At 39.2% G+C, this 22,488-nt stretch overlaps 1 protein-coding gene across 1 annotated transcript in view; it reads left to right on the forward strand.

Annotated features, from left to right (window-relative positions):
• Positions 1-22,488, forward strand: part of shank3a (SH3 and multiple ankyrin repeat domains 3a) — a 385,335-nt gene that overhangs the window by 168,474 nt on the left and 194,373 nt on the right. The window contains exons 6-9 of the mRNA XM_066724020.1: positions 7,172-7,280; positions 11,486-11,637; positions 14,220-14,387; positions 17,293-17,409. Of these exons, the coding sequence (XP_066580117.1) occupies positions 7,172-7,280; positions 11,486-11,637; positions 14,220-14,387; positions 17,293-17,409 (546 nt within the window). The remainder of the gene's footprint in view (positions 1-7,171; positions 7,281-11,485; positions 11,638-14,219; positions 14,388-17,292; positions 17,410-22,488) is intronic.

Raw genomic sequence — 22,488 nt, forward strand, 5'->3', positions numbered from 1 at the left:
AATTGTTGATCAATAATACTTTACTCATGTCTTCAAACAAAATAGCATGACACAGGGGTTTATCTGCTTCACTGAGGGTAAATGCCACTGCTTCCAATTGTATTATTCCATGATTTGGAATAATTGTTGATTTTATGTGAACATAAATGGTATTGGGACAACAATAGAAGGGTGCATCTCCAATACCCCCCCTCCTCCCTTTGGAAAATACATATTCAAAAAACTTTTCATTAATATTAACACAGGATAGGGTAAAAGAGATGCCAAATGACAAAGTCAAAATGTGAACTCTAATGAGCACAAACTTTACGTTTATATACACACAAAAACTAAAATCAAACACTGTACTTGGGTGTTTTAATTAGTAGATGTGTGTTCAAATTGATCACAAGCGCAACTTTGCTGAGCACAGATTATTTTAAAGAGGATAATGCCAGCAACAAGACTGTGATGTATTAGACCATTATATTTTTCCCTAAACAATAGACCAGAGGCAAATTAACATTTTCCGTTTTACTTGCCACTGTTTGTTCTGGAAGGGTAGGCTGACTTTAAGTTGTACGATAGTTAGAATCATGAATACGAAATTGACGGCAGTATTGAAAAAGGTTGAAAAATACATTAATATCTCCTTCAAGAAACATACAAAGTATATTGTTGAAAGCCGTATGTCCGCCACAAATCCATGTTATTGTAAATGCAGACAATCATAAGCTGGGCTTCCTGTATTGAATCGTTTACTAAAAGTGTAGACCGAATAATATCAGTTTTATGATGGGTGGAATTGAGATTAAGGAAGATTAGAAGATAGACATGATAGACAGTCCGAATTCAAACTTTCTTGTCAGGTTGGTATGTTTTTCATGGTGTAGTTGACTGGGGTGTACTGGCATTTCATTTATTTTTTCTGATTCAGGTTTGCAGTCTGTGATGCCTTGCGGTCCTAGCGTGTGTAGAGAGAGCCTCACTTATACAAACAGTTCACACAAAAATAAAAAAATCTGGTGCTGGGTTTATTTTTTACTCGGATTAACTTTCAAGTGAGATGTGTTTGTTTTACTCTGTCTGTACTTTATTGAAACGGTGTGATTACTGGTTATTATGTCTAAATCAATATTTATTTCAGAAGCACTATGGCCTGGGTTGGCCAGACACATATGGGGTAATTACTCTCTTTGGCACCCAAACATGCAGAATATTAGTAGAACAAGGCCAATGACATGGAAAATAACACTGGGGCCGGGATTAAATTTCTATTTTGGCATTTAGACCCAGTCTGGAAATGTGTGGATCAGCATGATTTTAAGTGGTTAGAAATTAAGCTTATAACAGAATAATAAACATTGAGGGCAATGTGTGACTCTAATTTTGCACAATATGCTGTATTTTGTACACAAAGTTAATGATTGGTAATCAAATATTTGGCATCCACACCATATGAAGAAATAGAGGAAAAGAGAATAATATAGTTAGCTTATAGTTATGATATATACTCCTATTTTGTCTTTTCCTTCTAATTATTATTATTAGTAGTAGTATTGTTATTTTGCTGATTCCTTAACCCAGGGCAGTATACAGTTGTCCACTAAAAAATGCATTTCAAAAAACATAATTCAGAAAGTGTAAGATCCTTTATATTTCGAGGTGGTTGAGGGGTAGGCATGGGAGCAAATACAAGGTACAGCCAGTCTTCCAGTGAGCAAAGAGCAGAGAAGGTAGGAGGGAGTGTGAGGAGAGTTGGGAGTCCCGAGGTAGCTGGGTGTAGCCTGGTTGAGATGTCGGTGAACTGGATGTGAGCCACGAAGAGGAGCCAGTGGAGAGTGGTGTAGTCGTGTGGGCGAATGGGGGAAGAGGGAATACCAAGTGAACACCAGGGTTCATGGTGAGCTGGAGTAGGTGGGTAGTGAAGGCAGGGAGGCCAGCCACAAAGCGGTTGCTGTAGCACAGGCAGGAGAGTACCAGGGCCCGTTGAAGGAGTTGTGTAGAGTAGTTGGCGAGGGAGGGTTGGACTCTGCATGTTGCTCAGGAAGAATTAGCAGGAGGGTGTTTGAGTGGAGGGGAGAAGGAGAGACGGGGTTCTAGGGTGAGACAGGACAGTGGAGTGAGCAGTCAAAAAGAGCGCCACAGAAATTGAGCTTGGGCGAGAGGAGAAAGAGGCAGTACAAGCAGAATGTACAGATCGGAGAACAGTTTGTGTAGTGAACAGAGAACGGAAACCATATTGCAGAGGGCCAAGCACAGTGGTTAGCCCAGGTGTGTGGGGAGTTGGCAGTGCGCTGCCCACTCATGGCTTTTACAGAGGAAGGGCGACATTTTCTTAATGTGTAGCAAACATTTCTCCTCTTACACTGTACAAAATTCAGGTCTGGAAAGTGTCTGTCTCCTTTCTGTCTGTCAGAAGTATAATACACCATTGCTTGGTGTTGCAGGGAGATGTCTTACTGAATATACTAACTAGATAATCACAAGATGATTGGTAACAGTGTGTATTAATAGTACAGTGCGATGAATTGATACTTAAACTGTTACTGATAAGATTATTCTCACACCATCAAAAATCATTAGGAAAACCAATTCACAATTTACTAAATCATACTTCACTACATGGCGTAGATTTGTACTGGTACCTTGTTATGAACAGTGTCATCCTCTGTAACATATGTCCTATAATTCTCTAATAATAGGTAAAGGTGAGATTATCTGAACGTGAACCGCGAGAAATGGCCGCATTGGCTCTCGGTCTTTGATAACTTGTGAAATGTGCAGCTGTGGTGAGGGAAGAGGGAAAAGCCATTACCGATCCAGTTTATTTTTCACTCACTGCAAACACGCAGAGGTGTGATGGGTTCATATTTGTATCCAGGCCATGGTGACGATAAGCAATCAGTGACAACGTTCCTGTTGATTTTGCTCTATTAAGGGAGAGAGGTTAATACATAGGACTCCACGGGACGACATTGTTGTCTTAGCCGTTCCCATTTCCTTTTTCTCGTCTGCTTGCATTCATCAGAGACTTACAGCAATAGGGAAAGTCAGTCCTGCAGTTGCACTACTGTAAGAACCGTGGTGTGAGCACAATATTGTAAGAGGTCTCTTATTATTTGTATTATAATCCATGTAGTAAAGGAATAAAACGTTTACCTATTTTTCTCATTGTAGATAAGCTGAATGAATGCTGGAATCTGCAAAGGACACACGTCTCGTTTGTCTTGATTATTTTCCAGAGGAAGAAGCTTTTCCGCATTACTAAAACTATTAGTATTAATATTCTTAAATAAGCTGCTGAAAAAATTGCAGGTTGGTAAGACAAATGGTGTTGGCTAGTGGGTTATTTATTCACTTTGACCATCAGTGAAAGGGTCTTTACTAACCAGCATGGCACACAGTCAGTTTTTGTGTGTGGACCATTAGCGACAGCCACACTCAGATGTTGTCCCTACCATCCTTTTTGCAGAGAATCATTTCAAGGCCCTTTTTTACTGAACTGGCTGATCTTTGTAGAGTTGCTCTCGGTGCCTTTTAGTACATGAAGTGTACTAAAAGCCTGCGGAGTCGAACGGTTAAGCAAGACACCTCTGGGTTTTGACCACTTTATATTTGGAGCAGTAGATCATAACACTGCCGTTGACATTTGCTTGTTATGTCATAGATGGATCGTTTATTAACTCGTATTGGTATATTTATTTATTCCATTGGTATTTCCAAAGACTGTGTGTGTTGAGAATATATTTTAAATATATTTTATGTGCTTTAGAAAGCATGTTTATTCTTGATCAGTAGCAGGAACAGGGCCCTTTGGATATAATCTGCATTGTGTGCAAACTTACATGTTTCCAAATTCCAAATTTCCTGTACAGTATTTAAACGTGCAGATGTTTGAATACAGAGACTATGCATTGTGTGGGAGAGATCAGAAACCTAATCTGCAGGGTTACAGCCCATTCTTGGCACAGACTCTGCAGGAGGCAGTTGTAAGATTGTGCTTGTGGAGAGCCCACATATTCTCTAAGCGTGTGGATGGGAATTGGTGACACTGGATTGTTTGTAACTGTATGTGTGCAAAGGAAGTGTTCATTCTGGCACATCAAAACTATACCCAGATGGACATTAGCCCACGTACAGCATTATCTGTGTGTGTGGTGTTCCAGTTTAAACAGTCTATGTGGTCCTCAGAAAATTGGTGTTGCCGATATCATCCACGTAATGAATTGGCACCTTACTGCAAAAGTTGGCTTTGCAAAGTATTAGGGTTGCCTAATGCTGTGCAGAAGTCTAGGTTGAAAATCGAAAATGTGTTCTTCTTTTTCAATTGTGTATCGCCTCTGAATTCCGGTGCTTCCGCCTGTATTTGTAAAGCATTCCAAAGTTTGGAATTTTAAACTATTTGCAGTAATGGTATGAAGTGCAGAAACCATTGAAGTATCCTATAAGGAAGAGTACAAAATGCTACTCAGAATGGGAATGCAGACTAAGGGGTAAGAGATGCATTAAGGAGAGAAAAAGGATTATTTTGATCACCGTTGAACAGGATTAAACAACAAAACGATTACCCTTTTTAAAAAGTCGGAAGCTGAAAAGATCAAATGCAAGATCCAGATGATTACTTTATTCCTTGCAGTTCTTTATTATATTGTGTTCCACAACGCGCTTCCTATATATACAGCAGGCAGTTTCTTTTGTATCTGATCACCATAACAACAGCTTCATAGATTTTGAAATCTCAAGTGAATTTCCATCATTCATTTCGGTGCTGTTGAGAGAATAACCCTGTGTATGCCTTTCTGATAAAGTGTTTCATATATACTGGATGGTGAAAACCAGGGGTTTTTTGGCTGGCAAAACGGTGAATTCTATGATGACTGAGGTGTGGTTTTTGAGACTCGTGATGAAATAACGCCGCACATGGTAAGTGTAAGATATCTTTTCATCAATAGTGATCCATAGATTACTACAGATCTGAGCAGCTCCTTATGCCCAGGGAGTTATGTAACTGCTGTAGTATTATGCTCAAATCTAGAACAGTGGGAGCAGACGAGGGATTGAACATCTTTCTCACAATATGGAATAAAAAAGGGCTTTGCAATTTTCAGAGCATAATCATTTAACTGTAATCCTGAGGAGAAACATTTGTACATTTGTATGTATTTCAGCCAAACAGATATTAGTTTTATTGTGTTATACAGACATGTGCTACATGATTTTCAATTTTTTCATACTAATTTCGCTTTATGTTTTGCATTTCATTTTTGAATTATGTATCTATACAGTGGTTCTAATTGAGGCTGTATTGCTGGCTTTTGTTAGGCTAGTGTGCTAGGGTTAGGTATAGTTTGGTATGAATTCTTTGTCATTTGTATCTCATGTGATTGTTTGTGGGGGGTAAATGTAACAATTGTTTTATGTAGAGATTGATTTACACACACCTACACAGACATGTGCGTGTGCGTGTGTCAAAGGCATTCAGAATTTTACCTAGTTACAAGAAACCCTGTTGCAGCTGCAGATGCTGTGCTTTACAGTATGTACAGTATGTGTAAAAAAAATATCCATTATTGTCATGGTGTAAGCTTACTTAATATCACTTGAAAATTGTAATTTTTGCAAAGTGAGTTTTTGTGTATTTCATGAGCATTTTAAAATGAATAAACCTCTGTATATTCAGCACTCACATGTACTCACATACATCTACTCACACATTTAATCAGAGGTTCCAGTTTTTATTCATTTGTGTGGATTTTTCTCTTCTTTCTGTGCCTGTACATTGATTCCTGCTTTGATTAACACCACAGAGACATACCCAGAGAGGTCTTCAGGGATTACATAATGCAGTTCAGTTCTTATTCAGGGATTATCACACCACCATTAATATTTATATTCCTATATCTTTAATAAATAATAACTGTGGTACTTTCTGCATGCTAGTGTTCAAGTGCAGCAGCCAAAGCACTTTAGAAGCTCAGTCTATGATGTGGTGCTGCTTTCATTCAGAGCCCAAGTTTATAGAGGTGACAGTAATTTGTTGTCTGTGCAGCAGCTTATGGCTCATAGAAATGCACCTTATTGTGCAGAAGATCTTCTTGGGACATGAGGATATTTTTGTAGGTTCAGTATTTCATGCCAGTGGAATTCAAAGGATGTTAGTGAGGAAAAACTGTTGTGCTTTCAATGGGTCAATGCCTTCTTGGCCAGTTGGTTTCTAAAAAGAGAAATCTATCAGTCTATGAATTCATCCATCCAATATGTTAATTTATTACATCAAAGTTGTTTTAATTATGTTCTATATATGTTGAGATGTGTTCAGTTGTTTTTGCTTTGTAAATAATCAGTGATCAAAATTGCACTCAGTTTCATTGCTTCCAGTGATCTGGTTTTCAAATGCTGTCATTTCAAAAGCACCGGTGCAATATCCTAATTTTGTTGTTGCATCCTTTGATCTCCAAAGAGTAAAAGCAACGTCTTTTAGTTTGAGTGATGGTCACTGAAAGGGCAACTTTTCAGTCATCTAATCATAAGTAATGGGGCAGACATTGGTAACTTTTACAAAGTGTATGTTGCCCTCTGTATAGATACCCCTAACACATCCAGAAGTGACTCTCTCTTTTTCTTGCTGACCGGTCATTCAGGATTTGAAATCTTCCCCAGTACTTTAAGTGTACTCCGTAGACACTTCCAGACTGATGGAAACTTTATTTCGACAGACCAGCAGTGATATTTTAAATTGAAATCAGGGCTGGATCCTTGATCCTTTCTTTCCGAGCTGCTCCACTTGACTTTCCGTCATGGACTAAATGTTTCATCAGTAATTTGTATTTTGTAGAACAGTATTAAAGAGGTGATGTAAACCCCACAACCTTAAACAAAATGCAATGCTCTGAAATTGTCCTCTTGAAGAGGATTCTTCAAAAGAAACTGGGAATTGTTATATTATTATTGATGATGAAGTTATACATTGTATTATGTAAAAAAAAAAAAAAAATTATTCACACTTGGTACATTCCTTTAATGATATTCACTTAATACATTTTACTGCTGAAAATTCTTGTTCAAATAGAACGCTGCACTTACATGGAGCATATCCAAATAAAATAAAAAGTGAATTCGTAACTTCATCAGTCAAGTTTGCATTATAGATCAAAAGATTCATATTATTTGCCTTTTTTTCTCTCTTCAGGCTAACTTGAAGAAATTTATGGAACATGTCCAACAGAAGAACATTGAAAAAGTCTCAAAATTCCTGGACAGAGGGCTTGATCCAAATTTCCATGACCCCGACACAGGAGGTAAGGGGTTGGAATGCTCTTGTCATCATCCCTTGAACATTTCCCCCCCCCACACCAAAGCTTGTTTAATTTAATATGATTTATATAATGATTTGTTTTTAACAAAAGGTGTAGTATGTGAGCAATCTAACATCCCCTGGCAGTCATCAGAGTTACAGCGACATCCAGATAAAAGATCCAAGTAGAAATGTGACTGTGCTTGTTAATGCCAGCAGAGTCCACTTTTCTCTAGCAATTGCTGTTCAACAATCCATGGTAATGCTTTTGTTACACCTTCAAGGATCTGGTTCAAGATGCACTAATTACAAGATGGAAAAAAATGGTAAACCTGCAGCTTTGATTCATGTTTTGTAGCTTTATTATTAATCAGGAGGCTTGAGGGTTCTCTCCTCAATAACTTTGCAACAATGAAGTGGTATAAGATATAACAAAAGAACGGTTTCAATGCATTTTTCAGTTCAGCCTCAGTCTCAAATGTTAAACCTTTACTGTCTGTACACTCATTAATACATACTGTATCTCATTTTGTCCTCAGAACAATCTTAACAACAACAAGCTTAATCTGCTGTGTTGAAACCCATATTTAAATAAATGGTTGAGGATCTTTGCACAGTGCAAAACTCAGCATGCCACCAGTAATGTTTGGTTTCTGTTCCACTGTGTGCATGATATTTTGATCCAGTTGTAGTTTGTCTGTTTGCTCATTTCACTATGGCAGGGCTGTGTAGCTTGAAAGATTTGACAAGCTCCATTTCCTCTGTGAAAGGTCAGACACTCACCTCCAGCCTCCAAAATGTGGACTGAACAACTAAAACCTCTCAAACTTGGGTGTTATTCAGATTTGGCCAAGTAATACGGGGGGAAAAAGATATCGTTAAGCAAGTGTGAAGGCTAGATTGTTCCACATGGGTAATTGCTCAGCAATTAAACTTTGCTATTTAACAACAACACAGAACAGGTTTATGCAAATATAACCGTTTATTCTTTTACTTTTTTTGGAGCTAAGATCGCGGTCATAGCCATCGAGTAGTCTCATTTGTAAATGAAGTATTATCCACCGGCACTCATTTGCAAGATTGCTCTGCAGTGCTGGAGAGATTGGTCATTGTGCCCCAGACACAAAAGCAGGGAAAATGCATTATCAAAATTCAGAGATAAGAGCAACCCTTCACTTGTATCCTAGCCATATATATGATCAGAATGTATAACTTCACTCTATTACTGTTAACTCATAGAAATGCACTATATGTATGTTGCCTGAAATTAGAAGCATGTTTTTCCAGATTAAGGTGATAATGATTTGTAACAATCATGAAAGGCAATTGGCATTCTTTAATGTGAGGTGAAGTTATGTTTGCAGTTCCTATACATGTCAATCTTACATCGATCCAGTCTGATCAGATAAGTGTGATACCTTGCTTTTCAGCTGTAGCTCTTTCATGACCGTTTCTTTAAAAATAACTCATTTACAAACCGTAGTCTTTATCTAACCCCAGCACCCTCATAACCAGAAAGTAATGCCCAAACCCTTGCCCTTGCCCTCATCCACAGTCTTGAATTTACCCTTAAAGAACTGAGCTCCAAACTCACTCTAAACCTGTTTTATTAGACCTCCGTAGCGGTGCACGTGTGCCTGCTGTGCATGAGCAAACTTTGTTGATTTAGGGTGAATGTTTCTATAATTAGCAGCTGCTTGCACCTCCTTGCCCTGTCAGTGCTGCCCACAGTGAGGTTATAAACCCACAGCTATACCCTTCTGATGCAGGCTGGTGTCCATAGATAAAAATAACTCCCAGACCCCTGGGGTGAGAGGGAGGCTGTGGAATTAATTCACTGGTTGCTCAACCTCAGCCCCATACCAATTCATGATTGTGCCACACATATATTTACCTCAGATGTTGCTAGGAGAAATGATTTATGTTGCCTAATGTGTCTTGTTTTAGCTTTCTTTTTAAAAGGGACATTTCTACAGTTTGCACCATGTTTTTTTTTTCTTTTTCCTCATATGTGAACCATACAACCTCAGCTGTGTTTCCTGATAACACAATCTTGCCTTTGATTGAAATTGATTAAATCAATTTTGCAGGTTACCTCTTCAGGGCTCTCAATTTTGCTTTCCCAGAGTCCAAGTAGTGATTTAATTAAACATGGTTTATGACTGTTAATAAGGTGGTCCCTACATAGTTATAAATCATCTGTTAATGTCAACAATAGTTACTCCTCTATTACCAAAGCTGTTCTATGTGTTTTGGAGTGCTCTCTCTATTTTACATTTGCCCAGACATTACCCATCCTTCCTAGCCCTTTTCCTCTGTCTTTTTCTTTTAAAACCTCCCAAATTAGGTCTTTCATGCACTTGGGCGCATGCAGACCACAATAAATAAAACGGACAATGATGTAAGATTTAGGGGAGTAAGGATTTAATTCCATCTCCTCCGAGTGGGAAATATTATTGCTTTAGTAGCAGATTCAATAGCCCATTTTTTTTAGTGAAAGATTTCACCTGAAAACCAAACCCAGGTTAAAATCTAATTTACAACAACTATCATCATTCTTCAAATTCTCTAGAGTATAGCAATTGGGTTATATGTTTTAGATCCCAGAGCATGATGTATGTAGAACAAATGCATCCTATTCAGTCTATAGTGGCAAGATTTACAAGACTGGTATGTGCAGGGGGCTACTGAAGAATAAGCAAGAAGACCGTTGATAAACTGGTACTGGGGGTTATAAAGGGGTTTTACTGAATGTACTTCTGCATGGTGAATGGTTAATGCAGTGTTTTTTCTGAGATCTCGAAGTACTGTCAGAGTGAATTATAGTTAATATGCCTAGATTAAAATGCAACCCTATCAGTGATTTAAATCCTCAGCAAGTCATACAAGCAACTAAACAAATATTCACTCTACATTAATTTTGCAACTGAGGAATTATGTACTATATTGAGTTTCTTCTCCTCCTTATTATTCATAATAATACTTATTTGATTAATTAGTTATTGTGTTTATTTTGTGGAGGGTATTTACCGGGCAAATCTGTACATTTTGCTTGTCTGAATTCTTCGAACTATCATTATAAAATACATATATAAAACACGTATGAAAATATGTGGGGAAAGTGAGATATAATCAGTCAAATCTGATGTTGTGTAGCATGCCTCAGTACTGTAAAAAAATAAATGAGCTAACATTGTATATTAAAGACTCATAATTGTACAGTATATTGAAGACTAATAGCAGTTGTATGTGACACGTGGGAGACGCCTACCTATATCAAAATTAGTGTGCTAATTAGGTAATTCTACACTCCTGCTATATTAAGTTGAAAGCAGAGTACTTTGCAGAGTTGAAATCCTCCTGTTAATGTAGAAGAGTTGGATGCAGGGATCAATTAAGGATGCAAAGATATCTGTCAAGTAAAACATCTTAAAAATAGTCTAAGGTTTTTAATATTAAACAGAGCAGTCAAGATGCTGTATCCCTTACAAAAGTAAATCTCAAATTACTGTTTGATTGACAAAAGAACAAAAGTGAAATGAACAATGGGCTCAGAATTACAAACAGGAAAAATAAATCACGCAAGCAAAGCAATATCATAAATTTATATTCTGAGTTAAGGATTGCTTCCCTATTTCATGTATTTGCATAGATATCCATTGAAGATCTTATGCCATGTATAGCTTTTGATCATTTCAAATCCTGTGTGGGATATTTGCCTGTGGTCTTATAACTTATAATTGTGCTTTGTAAATGATTGAGTTTTATTTCATTTCATGTTTTGTTTGTGTGTTGATTTACTCCCTTTTATTGTGCTGCTTATACAACAGCTACACAAGCTTGTTAAGCACTATAGGCAGTGGGGACCGGCAGTTTGATTCTTCAGGCTCTGAGATTGGATGCTGTAATTCCCATGGTTACGTTGCTTTAAAGAACATTTCTAAACCAAGCTCGAGTTTATTTCCCTGAGATAGTCCACTCAACTCCCTAGCTTACTTCTGCAGTTCAGCACTGATTCAAGCCTGTTACTTTTTCATCAAAAGCGTAAATTGCATGCAGGTGGAATTGGCGAATGTGTGCAGATGTCATACTGTGATGCCACCATATTCAACAAATGTCTTTATTGTATCTATTACAGAGAGGATGTCGGTGGCTTCATGTTGGTAATAATGTTTCTTTGTGTGTGTGTGTGTGTGTGTGTGATGACAGAATGCCCGCTGACGATGGCTGCTCAGCTAGAGGGGTGTGCGGAGGTGATCAAAGTGCTGAAAAATGGCGGGGCCCATTTGGACTTCAGGACGAGGGATGGAGTAACAGCTCTGCACAAGGCGGTGCGGACCAAAAACCACACTGCCCTCATTGTGAGTAACTTAAACCATACGTAGGCCACAAAGGGGTGTGTTATAAATGAAGCAGTGATTAATTGGCTGGTTCATTTTATCTCCATGGTGGTATTATATTGTGAAATACACTCCACACAGAAGTTGTCGGCTTTCTGCTGTGGATTAGAATCTGGACACGCTGTTCGGCATTTACTGCGCACTTAAAAATGAAGGCGACTCGCTCTCTCTCTCTCAGCCAGGTCCCCACGTTGTCTGACACATAGCAGCACAATAGGGTGACGCAATCGTTTTGGCCACGTAATGGTGATGCAATAATTGAGCCCACCACTTTATTTTCAGCAGGATTATCATTTCTGTGAAGGTTTGCCTCTGCCTTGGAAATGTCTGCAATGTTGCCAGGGATACTCCTTCTTTGTTCTGATTTATGCTTTCTCTAGCTGCCCATCCATGTAGTGATCTTTCCCTCTGACTAGTTAACGGTGAACAAATACACAATATACAGTGGGGGAAAAAAGTATTTGATCCCCTGCTGATTTTGTAAGTTTGCCCACTGACAAAGAAATGATCAGTGTATAATTTTAATGGTAGGTGTATTTTAACAGTGAGAGACAGAATAACAACAAAAAAATCCAGAAAAACGCATTTCAAAAAAGTTATAAATTGATTTGCATGTTAATGAGGGAAATAAGTATTTGACCCCTTCGACTTAGTACTTGGTGGCAAAACCCTTGTTGGCAATCACAGAGGTCAGACGTTTCTTGTAGTTGGCCACCAGGTTTGCACACATCTCAGGAGGGATTTTGTCCCACTCCTCTTTGCAGATCCTCTCCAAGTCATTAAGGTTTCGAGGCTGACGTTTGGCAACTCGAACCTTCAGCTCCCTCCACAGATTTTCTATGGGATTAAGGTCTGGAGACTGGCTAGGCCACTCCAGGACCTTAATGTGCTTCTTCTTGAGCCACTCCTTTGTTGCCTTGGCTGTGTGTTTTGGGTCATTGTCATGCTGGAATACCCATCCACGACCCATTTTCAATGCCCTGGCTGAGGGAAGGAGGTTCTCACCCAAGATTTGACGGTACATGGCCCCGTCCATCGTCCCTTTGATGCGGTGCAGTTGTCCTGTCCCCTTAGCAGAAAAACACCCCCAAAGCATAATGTTTCCACCTCCATGTTTGACGGTGAGGATGGTGGTCTTGGGGTCATTCCTCCTCCTCCAAACACGGCGAGTTGAGTTGATGCCAAAGAGCTTGATTTTGGTCTCATCTGACCACAACACTTAACCCAGTTCTCCTCTGAATCATTCAGATGTTCATTGGCAAACTTCAGACGGGCCTGTACACGTGCTTTCTTGAGCAGGGGGACCTTGCGGGCGCTGCAGGATTTCAGTCCTTCACGGCGTAGTGTGTTACCAATTGTTTTCTTGGTGACTATGGTCCCAGCTGCCTTGAGATCATTAACAAGATCCTCCCGTGTAGTTCTGGGCTGATTCCTCACCGTTCTCATGATCATTGAAACTCCACGAGGTGAGATCTTGCATGGAGCCCCAGACCGAGGGAGACTGACAGTTATTTTGTGTTTCTTCCATTTGCGAATAATCGCACCAACTGTTGTCACCTTCTCACCAAGCTGCTTGGCGATGGTCTTGTAGCCCATTCCAGCCTTGTGTAGGTCTACAGTCTTGTCCCTGACATCCTTGGACAGCTCTTTGGTCTTGGCCATGGTGGAGAGTTTGGAATCTGATTGATTGATTGCTTCTGTGGACAGGTGTCTTTTATACAGGTAACGAGCTGAGATTAGGAGCTCTCCCTTTAAGAGAGTGTTCCTAATCTCAGCTCGTTACCTGTATAAAAGACACCTGGGAGCCAGAAATCTTGCTGATTGATAGGGGATCAAATACTTATTTCCCTCATTAACATGCAAATCAATGTATAACTTTTTTGAAATGCGTTTTTCTGGATTTTTTTGTTGTTATTCTGTCTCTCACTGTTAAAATACACCTACCATTAAAATTATAGACTGATCATTTCTTTGTCAGTGGGCAAACATACAAAATCAGCAGGGGATCAAATACTTTTTTCCCTCACTGTATGTATGTTTTATGTATGCTTTACATAAAGGTCGTTTTCACATTAGTTTATAACATCACACACACACACACACATCTGTTCCAGCAGCAGAAACATTTGGTTGTGTGTTTTGCCTGTGGCTCACATATTGTTCTATACATTATCACTTGTACCAATTATCACATGGCATTTATGCTGCTCTTCAGCCGTGATTTATTGGAGAAATATGTTTTAAGTGTGTGTGTGTGTGTATAGACAGATTATTTTATTTTTAACTAATGCCCTGTCTTACCTTTTATGTAACAAGTTTAAAACTGTTACAAGGAGTCATACATGATTTATAATTGAATGTTTATGTTCGCCCTTGTTTTTCATCAATATTTCATCGAAATGCAGTTTTTATGATGCACTTTTGTTTTGCATTGTCTTGTTCCAGTTATTTAAAGATATAAAGGCCCCATTGTATTAACGTTAGTGTGTACTTTGGATAAATCTGTGAGCTCTGTGGTCTGACATGGCCTTTCTTTTGCACAGACGCTGTTAGACCTGGGAGCTTCTCCTGACTATAAGGACAGCCGGGGTCTCAGTCCACTCTACCACAGCTCCATGGTGGGAGGAGACCCCTATTGCTGTGAGCTGCTCCTCCACGACCATGCGGTGGTGGGCTGTGTGGACGAAAACGGCTGGCAAGAAATTCACCAGGTACTGTATCAGTTTGTGTGAACTTGATCCACTTCATTATCATTTCCCAAGAAGGGAAAATAAGGTCCCAAGATTGTGAGCAGTAGAGGAGTCAGCCCTAAGCTAATGAGCTGAGGAGCTGGTTAAAAATACATTTTCCCCGATCTGATATTTTGAATAGCATCAACATCACTTAGTGACCTTTTCCAGATACGACTCAATTTTTGTAGCGGATGCAAAAATCTTACCAATGCAATTTTAGAGATTGAGAGCAGATTTAAACATATATGAACTCAAATATGTTACAAAAACTTTACATTTAAATAACAGCTAATCAGATTTTTTAAATTTGTTTTTATTGTATTGTGTTTGTAACAAATAGTGCTGTTCCATCATAAGAAATGATCCCTGAATCTGAGTGAAAAATATTGACACGAATTTCCCAAATTGCATTGTTAATTATCCTCATATCTCTGTTTTCTGGTTAAGCTGTGCATCATTGCAAAACTGGTTATATCAGTTACCCACAGTCTTTTCTTAGTACAGTTATTAGATCTTCATTAATGAAATGTAAAGAACAGGATGCCTTGGAAACATAGCTTTCTTCCCCCATACATGTAACAGCGATAAAATCAATGAGATGTTTTTTCATTTTCTCATACACGATAGGGAAGGCAATGCGTGAGATGCATGGGTTTGTGTTTTTTTTTTTTTTTTTAATTTCTGCAGCGCCACTGTATTGCAGGGGATTATAGTAGAAAAAGAATCAACCAGAAACCGCTATTAGTGTAAATAAATGTTTATTCCAACCAGGCCTCTCTTCTTTTTAAAAAACATCAGTAAAGTTGAAAAGCATCATTGGCTGAAATGGAAGACAATTACATTGTGAAATATACAACAGCCACACGTTTTTCTCCTTTCGTTCCCAAGTTTGGATGTGTTCTTCAAGACACCATGCCTCATTAGTCCACCCCTCTTTGACTTTTTGTTCTGCCAATCTATAGAAAGAGTGCTGATTTAGTGAAGGGCAAAACACATAGGGGACCACAGCCATAGTTGGCCAGTGACAGAGCCTGTGTCAGACTGATGTCTCCAATTTGATGAATCCCGCTTTGCACATAATCTAAATGCAATAAGTGGAAGATCTACCTACAAATCAACAATATATGGTTGCCCTGTTAAGGAGAAGCACATTCTGAGCTCCGTGCTGACAGATGGTAGGGAAATAAATAGACATCAAGCTTTGTTTTCTTTTGCATTAATCAGAAGCCATGATTTTGTTTAAATGGCTGTCTGGTATGCACATTGATTTAAGAACCAGATAAGTAACAGTTTTCAGTGTGCTGTAATAAAAAATCACTTTGCAGGCGGAGTATTCTAATTTAAATTGCCTTCATAGTTTCATCTGTTGAATTTAAGTTAAACTAGGGGTTGAATACTATATATAAAAGCAGGCCTTCCAGCACTGAGATAGAGAGATGCAGATATAGAAGCACTAACTTAGAAGCAATTAGTGCTGAAATGTCCTATTTCATTTATTCTGAGAAACTCCTCTTGTTATCTGTAATTTGCAATGTTACACCACTTTTCAAGACTCTCATGCATAACATAATGTTCTATATAGAGTATACTATGTATCTGTAAATTATTTAATGTATTAGACTCTATTAAATACCCTGCAAGCAGCTCTCTGTCTAATATTATCCGAACTGTACACAAATTAGTCTGTAGACCCTTAGCCAGTAATTGGTATTGTCATGAGGATTTCATTAAATTAATATATGCATTGTTTTAGACTGAATGTTTTGTGGACTGAAGTGATTATATTTATTTTGAAACGCAATAAATTAAGAAGGATATCTGTAAGGAGAGATTTAAAGGCTACATCACCACAATGTCTTGGTGCTTCATCAGAGATTGCTACTGCTGCAGTTCTTGAAATACATGTGATTCTCTGGTTTGTGGGAATAAATGCACTTAAAAACATACGTTTTGCTTCACCATGTGAGTCACGAAGGCCTTTCTTTGCATCTCATTTATTACAAAAAAGACGTGGAAAAGAGACAATCATAGGTGGTATATATATATATTTTTAAGTTGATTAATAAATGTGTGCAAAAAGCTGTTCGCAAATCTGTTTCTTCTCAAACTGCATACGAGCCTGTGCTTCTCCCTTCTAGTTCAATGCAGCAGAAACAGTCTTTTTCATGGTAGTCAAGGAGGACAGAGTAGGCTGGTCGATTTACATGCAAAACCTCCCACACAAGGCACACTTGTGAAAAGAAGCAGGGCATTGATAACGGTACTGACTGGCAAACAAGCACCCAATAATTATCTTCTGCTCTGTGGGCCTTACATGGTGTGCATACTTAGATGAGAAGCATTTTTTTTCCTGTTGTGTTCTTTAGTAGATTATGATGATAAATCATTTAAGGTTATGCAGCCACGTTGCTCTGTGGAAATAATGATTGTCAAACAGCCATGGAAACCCACAGCAACATATTTCTCCTTTGAGATTTGGGCTTTTTTTCATATTTGGATTTTACCACATTCGCTTTGGGCCCATGTCTGAAATACATGTCAGTCAGAATAAGAAGGGGTTTAAGTTTATGTAGAACATTCAACCATGTAATTCACCTTAGATAAAGATGTCTGATAAAAAAAACACAATATTATGATTGAGACAGTGGGAGGGATATAACACAAGATTGATATCTGCTGTATGTTCTTTATACACATTGAAAAATACATGGCACTACATCAATAAGATTGCTGTTAATGCCTTGTTATAGCCAATCACTAATGACACACATACCATTGCATTGTGCTTTGTTCGAACCGGTGTCCCTCACTGACTTTGAAAAGGCGGCTCAAGTGGTTCAGTCCTTCAGTGACTTAATCATGCCTGACAATCTTGTCTCCACAGGCCTGTCGCCATGGGCACGTTCAGCACTTGGAGCACCTCCTGTTTTATGGAGCAGATATGAGTGCGCAGAACGCCTCGGGGAACACCGCTCTCCACGTCTGCGCCCTCTACAACCAGGTAAGAGGGTAGAGATTTGGGATTTGGGGATGGCCGGACACACACTAATCATGCCCAGGCTGTTTTATTAAGTTACTGTTTAACATGCTGCACCCGCTGCCCATGCGGACACTTCAGGTGGCTACAAGACTAGTTTGTGAGGCAGAGCAGTTCAAGTGCTTTCTTTTGAACCGATTGGCCGCAGCAGAAGATGGTCAGAGACTCTGTGGTGGCTTCCAGACTGTTGTATTCATTTTCTAGTCCTAATGGTTGTGCTGTTGAGAAAGCAAAATACAATGTTCAGCCCTTACAGCTTTTCCCTACATGAGCTCCACTTAAACACCCCAGTGTGTGTTAATTACTACTGGTTTAGCTTTCAAACATGATGCAGGCAAACATCCCAAAAAATCTGAAGAGGTTTTAAAGTGGTCCGCTCTTTCTGTGCTCTGTTTAAAGCCATCAAATCTATAATAAATACGCTACTATCAGCCTGTTATACACACAGACGCACAGAGTCTGTTCACGTCTTCAGATTATACCCGACCCAATTGGATACTGTGGGGAAACTCTCCACCACCAATTTAGCACCAGACTTGTTTTCTATTGGTTTGTAATGTGTTAAGATAGTAAATGGTTGAAAATGCCCATTGATGATGCCCATTTCTATTACGAGAATCAATTATGACATAATGTAATTCTCACCAGGTGGATGAAACTCTTGGAAGTCATTTGACCAATAGAGCTAGACTAAATTGGAATAGCTCAGACACAAACACAAGTTCAAAAGATACAAACAACTTAAGGTGGAATTAAGAGGAACAACGGTCCAGTGATGCCAGGATCCTGTGAATGTAGATGGTTGTGCAATAAAGCTGGCACTATTCCAGTGATCAGGCGAGAATGCTGGGATGCCCACGTTGCCCACCAAGTTTGGTGACTTTGGGAAAATTCTCAATACGGTCTGTGCAGGTGCTGAGATGAGCAGATTTGGGTTGCATCTCGAAAAGAGTCTAGTACTTGGCATGTGGTTAAAGAGTGAAAGTTCAAAGCAGGGCATTTTTATGGGGAATTAATGCAAATGCTGGCTGATTTACTTTCAGTTGTGGACTGTGGGCCGGGCCGTCTTGATGTTCCTCATTGGTAGGTTGCATGCTGGGTAGATACATCGCCTAGTGATTTGCTGCTCATCAGATAGTTGTCAGTGGATTTATAATTTTAGCCGCCTTTCCTTGTGGAACATGGGTGGGAGATTAACACCTGTCATACCCAGGATCGTAGGATTTGATCGGGTGAGAGTGTCAGGCTGTCTGTATTCCCCCGAACTGTGGTCTTTAGAGACAACACGGACCATGTAAATGTATTTTATTGCCTGCTAGCAGTGACCGGTTTAGGAAAGGTCAGAGATCTGGAGAGGCAGAAGAGATAATGAATTCACCACTTTATATCAATTCTCATTAATTGAACCGACAGGATATGCTGGTCTCTGCAGGTTTAACTAACTTTTTCGAGCACTAAATATGCTGGTGGAACATCTACCATACACTGTCCACCTCTTTGTGTAACTTTGGGAGCTCCACTTTAACGGACAGGGAGTTTATCCTTGAAACTGTAAGACTGGTGCTTTGGCTCAGTAGCATAGGTTACGCAGGCAGACAGCAGTCATCAATCAAATGTGTGGTTAGCAGTGCAGAAGACCTTGTCTGCAGGAGTCGCATAGGATCTGGGGCTGCAGCTGTCTTTGGTCTGAGGAGAACTTTCTCTTGAAGCGTGAGCGATTTGGCTCGAATGGCATCTATTGCCCCTCATATGGGCTTATATTTTACACTACTGTATGATTAAGAGAGAGAGAGAAAGAGAGAGAGGGAAATAAGCACACACAAACTGGATCGCATTCAGTGTGAGCAGCCTTCAGCAGCACCTGAGAAGTGTCTCATGAAAGAGAGGCAGGCCCGTGTGAGACTTTGTTTTCTTGCAGCTTGGCATTCACTGCAGATGCATTCTGAGCTCTTCATCACAGGGTTCTCTTCAGAAGCTTTTGCACATCGAGATGTTGTGATTTGGCCCCCGGAGGTATTTGTGACAAAATGTTACTCTAAAAATTCAATTTGAGAGTATGTGATAAAGCTGCTCATGCTAAAGACAGGCTTTCAATCACATCTTTTTGAAAACAACTGAACATACTGGTTAAGATAGGTTTAACATTATTTTAAACTGCTCTTTACTACGCAGATGAATGCAGAGTTGCCAAGACTTCAGCTCAACGCAGGTAGACTGAAACACGGAGTCTCGTTTTATAGGTTTTTCCGTGCATGGGCTTTGAAGTTTGAATTACGCTTCAGCAGTAGGGAAAGTGTACAAACTCTGGGGGGATTTGCTGATGTTTACTGTGAGTGTCACTCTCAGACATATTAGTAAACTGAGGCCTTGTTTGTGGCTTTTGAGCAAGTGTTGTTTCTCATGCTTTAGGTGCTTTGTATTTGCCTAATCAGTATTATAAGCTTCTTACAGGGGCCATATTGAGGAAACGGAAAGTAATTTAAAACAAAACAAAGTTTTATCAGGTTGCATTATTGATCAATCACTGAAAAATGAAATACTTATATTTACCCATGCAAGTGTTAAATACCTGACCCAATTATAATTTTTGTTTGTTTATTTGTAATAAGCATAAATGTAAATATTCTTCTACTTGTGCTTTAAAATGTGAAAATTTTGATTTTTAAAAGCAATTTGAAAACAACTTCAGGTAACGCTAGCTATGGAAGCGGAATTAAACTATTATAATGTTCTCTTTTTTTTTTTTTTTTCCATAACAGATTTCGTTAAAAATTATGAAGCCTTAAAAGGTTTTAAAGAATACAAACACTATAAAAGCTCCTCACAATTTATTTAGGATTTTTTTAAGTAATTTAAAACATTCTTTGAAAGAAACTGCAGTACATGCAATACAAATAATTAATTAACTTCGGAGATACTTAAGGAAGCAGCAGTTCTTAGCAGAGAATTCTTAGAAGGATTCAGCTTGTGAAAATCAAAGGAGGATGAACAGCCATTGTGTGTTTAATGTGCATGTACCACCATTTGGACGCGCCACCTATTTAGTACAGATTTTTGTTTATTTTAGTCAATTGTAACATTTGTGAGTTGGGAGCTCTCTGCGTGAATCCTAGCTATTCAAACTTCAGTTCTCTCTTCGATCTCCCCATTAAATTGTGATGTAACCATTCTGGGAGGCTACGTTAGATAACTGCTGTCATTTGTAAGGCAGCAATTGCCTTTGATTTAGAGTAAACATATCTGTTCGATAAATCTATTTTAGTAGTCATAATTTCTCTGGGCTATTAGGTGTCAGTCTCGGATAAGGATGGCCCCGAAGGTTAGAACAGATGTCTTATTTAGGCTTCGTATTGTTGCTTATTTTGACAATTTCTTGTTGAAGATGTTTGCGAACTTGTAGGATAGTCTTTCTCGCCTAGTCTATGCAATACCAACATATGCCAATTATAGTTTGTCTGCAAGCAAATACATTTATTTGGGCTAATTAAAAAAATAGTTTTGCCCACAGTATTCTTGTTCCTGGATGGGGCATGAAAGACAATTGGGTGAGGAAAGGGATGCACACTTGCTTCATTCACACTTGCCTTTAGAGGAAAAGGATGAGATGACCTGCAATGCATATCTGTTCATATGTAGTAACTGGTTCTATTATGGTGTCTCTTGCCTTTGTCCCAAACTTTGCTGGCAGATCTGCCTGGGACCCACAGTGACTAAACCTTCCAGTGGTATTAAGGCAGCTACCTAGAATAGATGTATGTGCAACGAACCATTTTCAGAGTTAGAAACATGGAATGACATCTATACTTTAGTTTGGCCTTATGATTCTTTCATTTGACCTGTGTAGAAGGAGTGCTCAGTAATGTGTGAAATCTTTTATGATGTGTCTGCCGTGTACATCTGGGTTCTTTTCTGTCATCAAACACAGATGTCCTTTTCTCAACAGAAAAAAAAAAAAATCTAAGAATGGCAAATATCTGGACAGTACATCCCAGTCCATAGTGACATTGCTTCTTGTGAATGAGTTTGCGGAAAAAATATTTGAAACCACCATTTCAGAGTAACTGTATTTAATGTCAGTGTTCATTTGATAACAGTTTACGTCAAAGTGGAGAGTTGGTTAAAGTTTTCAGCTCAGCAGTATTCAGCCAGGTACGAATAATATAATCTCTATCAGACTCTGCAGTGGATGCTTTTGTATTTGGCACATCTTGGGCTTGGTTCACAGAGCTTTGCATCTTTTATTTACATGAACAGAAACCCAGTCAATTTCAGTTCTGTTCCCACTTACTGGCTTCCACATGTCAAAGTGTAAGCATTTACCTTAGAGTGGCTACCAGAAACAAGGAAGATATTGAGAAAATAGTCCTGCATGAACATCTTGATCTCAGATGTGAGTAGAGCTTGTGCTTCCCTTATAATGGAGGAGAAAGAGGTAGACTATAAGGCTAAATAAGAAGTTAGTGACTTTAAGGCATGACTGATGGAACAGGACCACTTAATTTGTTTGTTAAGGTGTAGTAAGTGGACACTTGATACCCTTGATACACAGCTCAAAAAAATTAAGGGAACAGGTAATCATCACAGTATAACACCAAGTCAATTAAACTTCAGGGAGATCAATCTGTCCAGTTAGGAAGCCTAAGTGATTGTGAATCAAGGTCACCTGTTTGAGTGCAAATGAAAGTGACAACAGGTGCACTGGAGAGGCAACAGCAAAGACAACCCCCAAAAAGGGAATGGTTTTGCAGGTGGTGGCCACAGACAGTTGCTCTCTCCTTATCCTTCCTGACTGATTCTTCTCTAGTTTTGCGTTTTGCTAGTGTCCTTGTCACTACTAGTAGCATGAGGCGGTACCTGCAGCCCATTCAGGTTGCACAGGTAGTCCAGCTCCTCCAGGATGGCACATCCCTACGTGCCATCGCAAGAAGGTTTGCTGCGTCTCCCAGTACGGTCTCAAGAGCATGGAGGAGATACCAAGAGATGGGCCGTTACACGAGGAGAGCTGGACAGGGCCGTAGAAGGGCATCAACCCAGCAGCAGGAC

Source organism: Amia ocellicauda, chromosome 15 (genome assembly GCF_036373705.1).
Source record: "Amia ocellicauda isolate fAmiCal2 chromosome 15, fAmiCal2.hap1, whole genome shotgun sequence".
NCBI classification, from domain to species: Eukaryota; Metazoa; Chordata; class Actinopteri; order Amiiformes; family Amiidae; genus Amia; species Amia ocellicauda.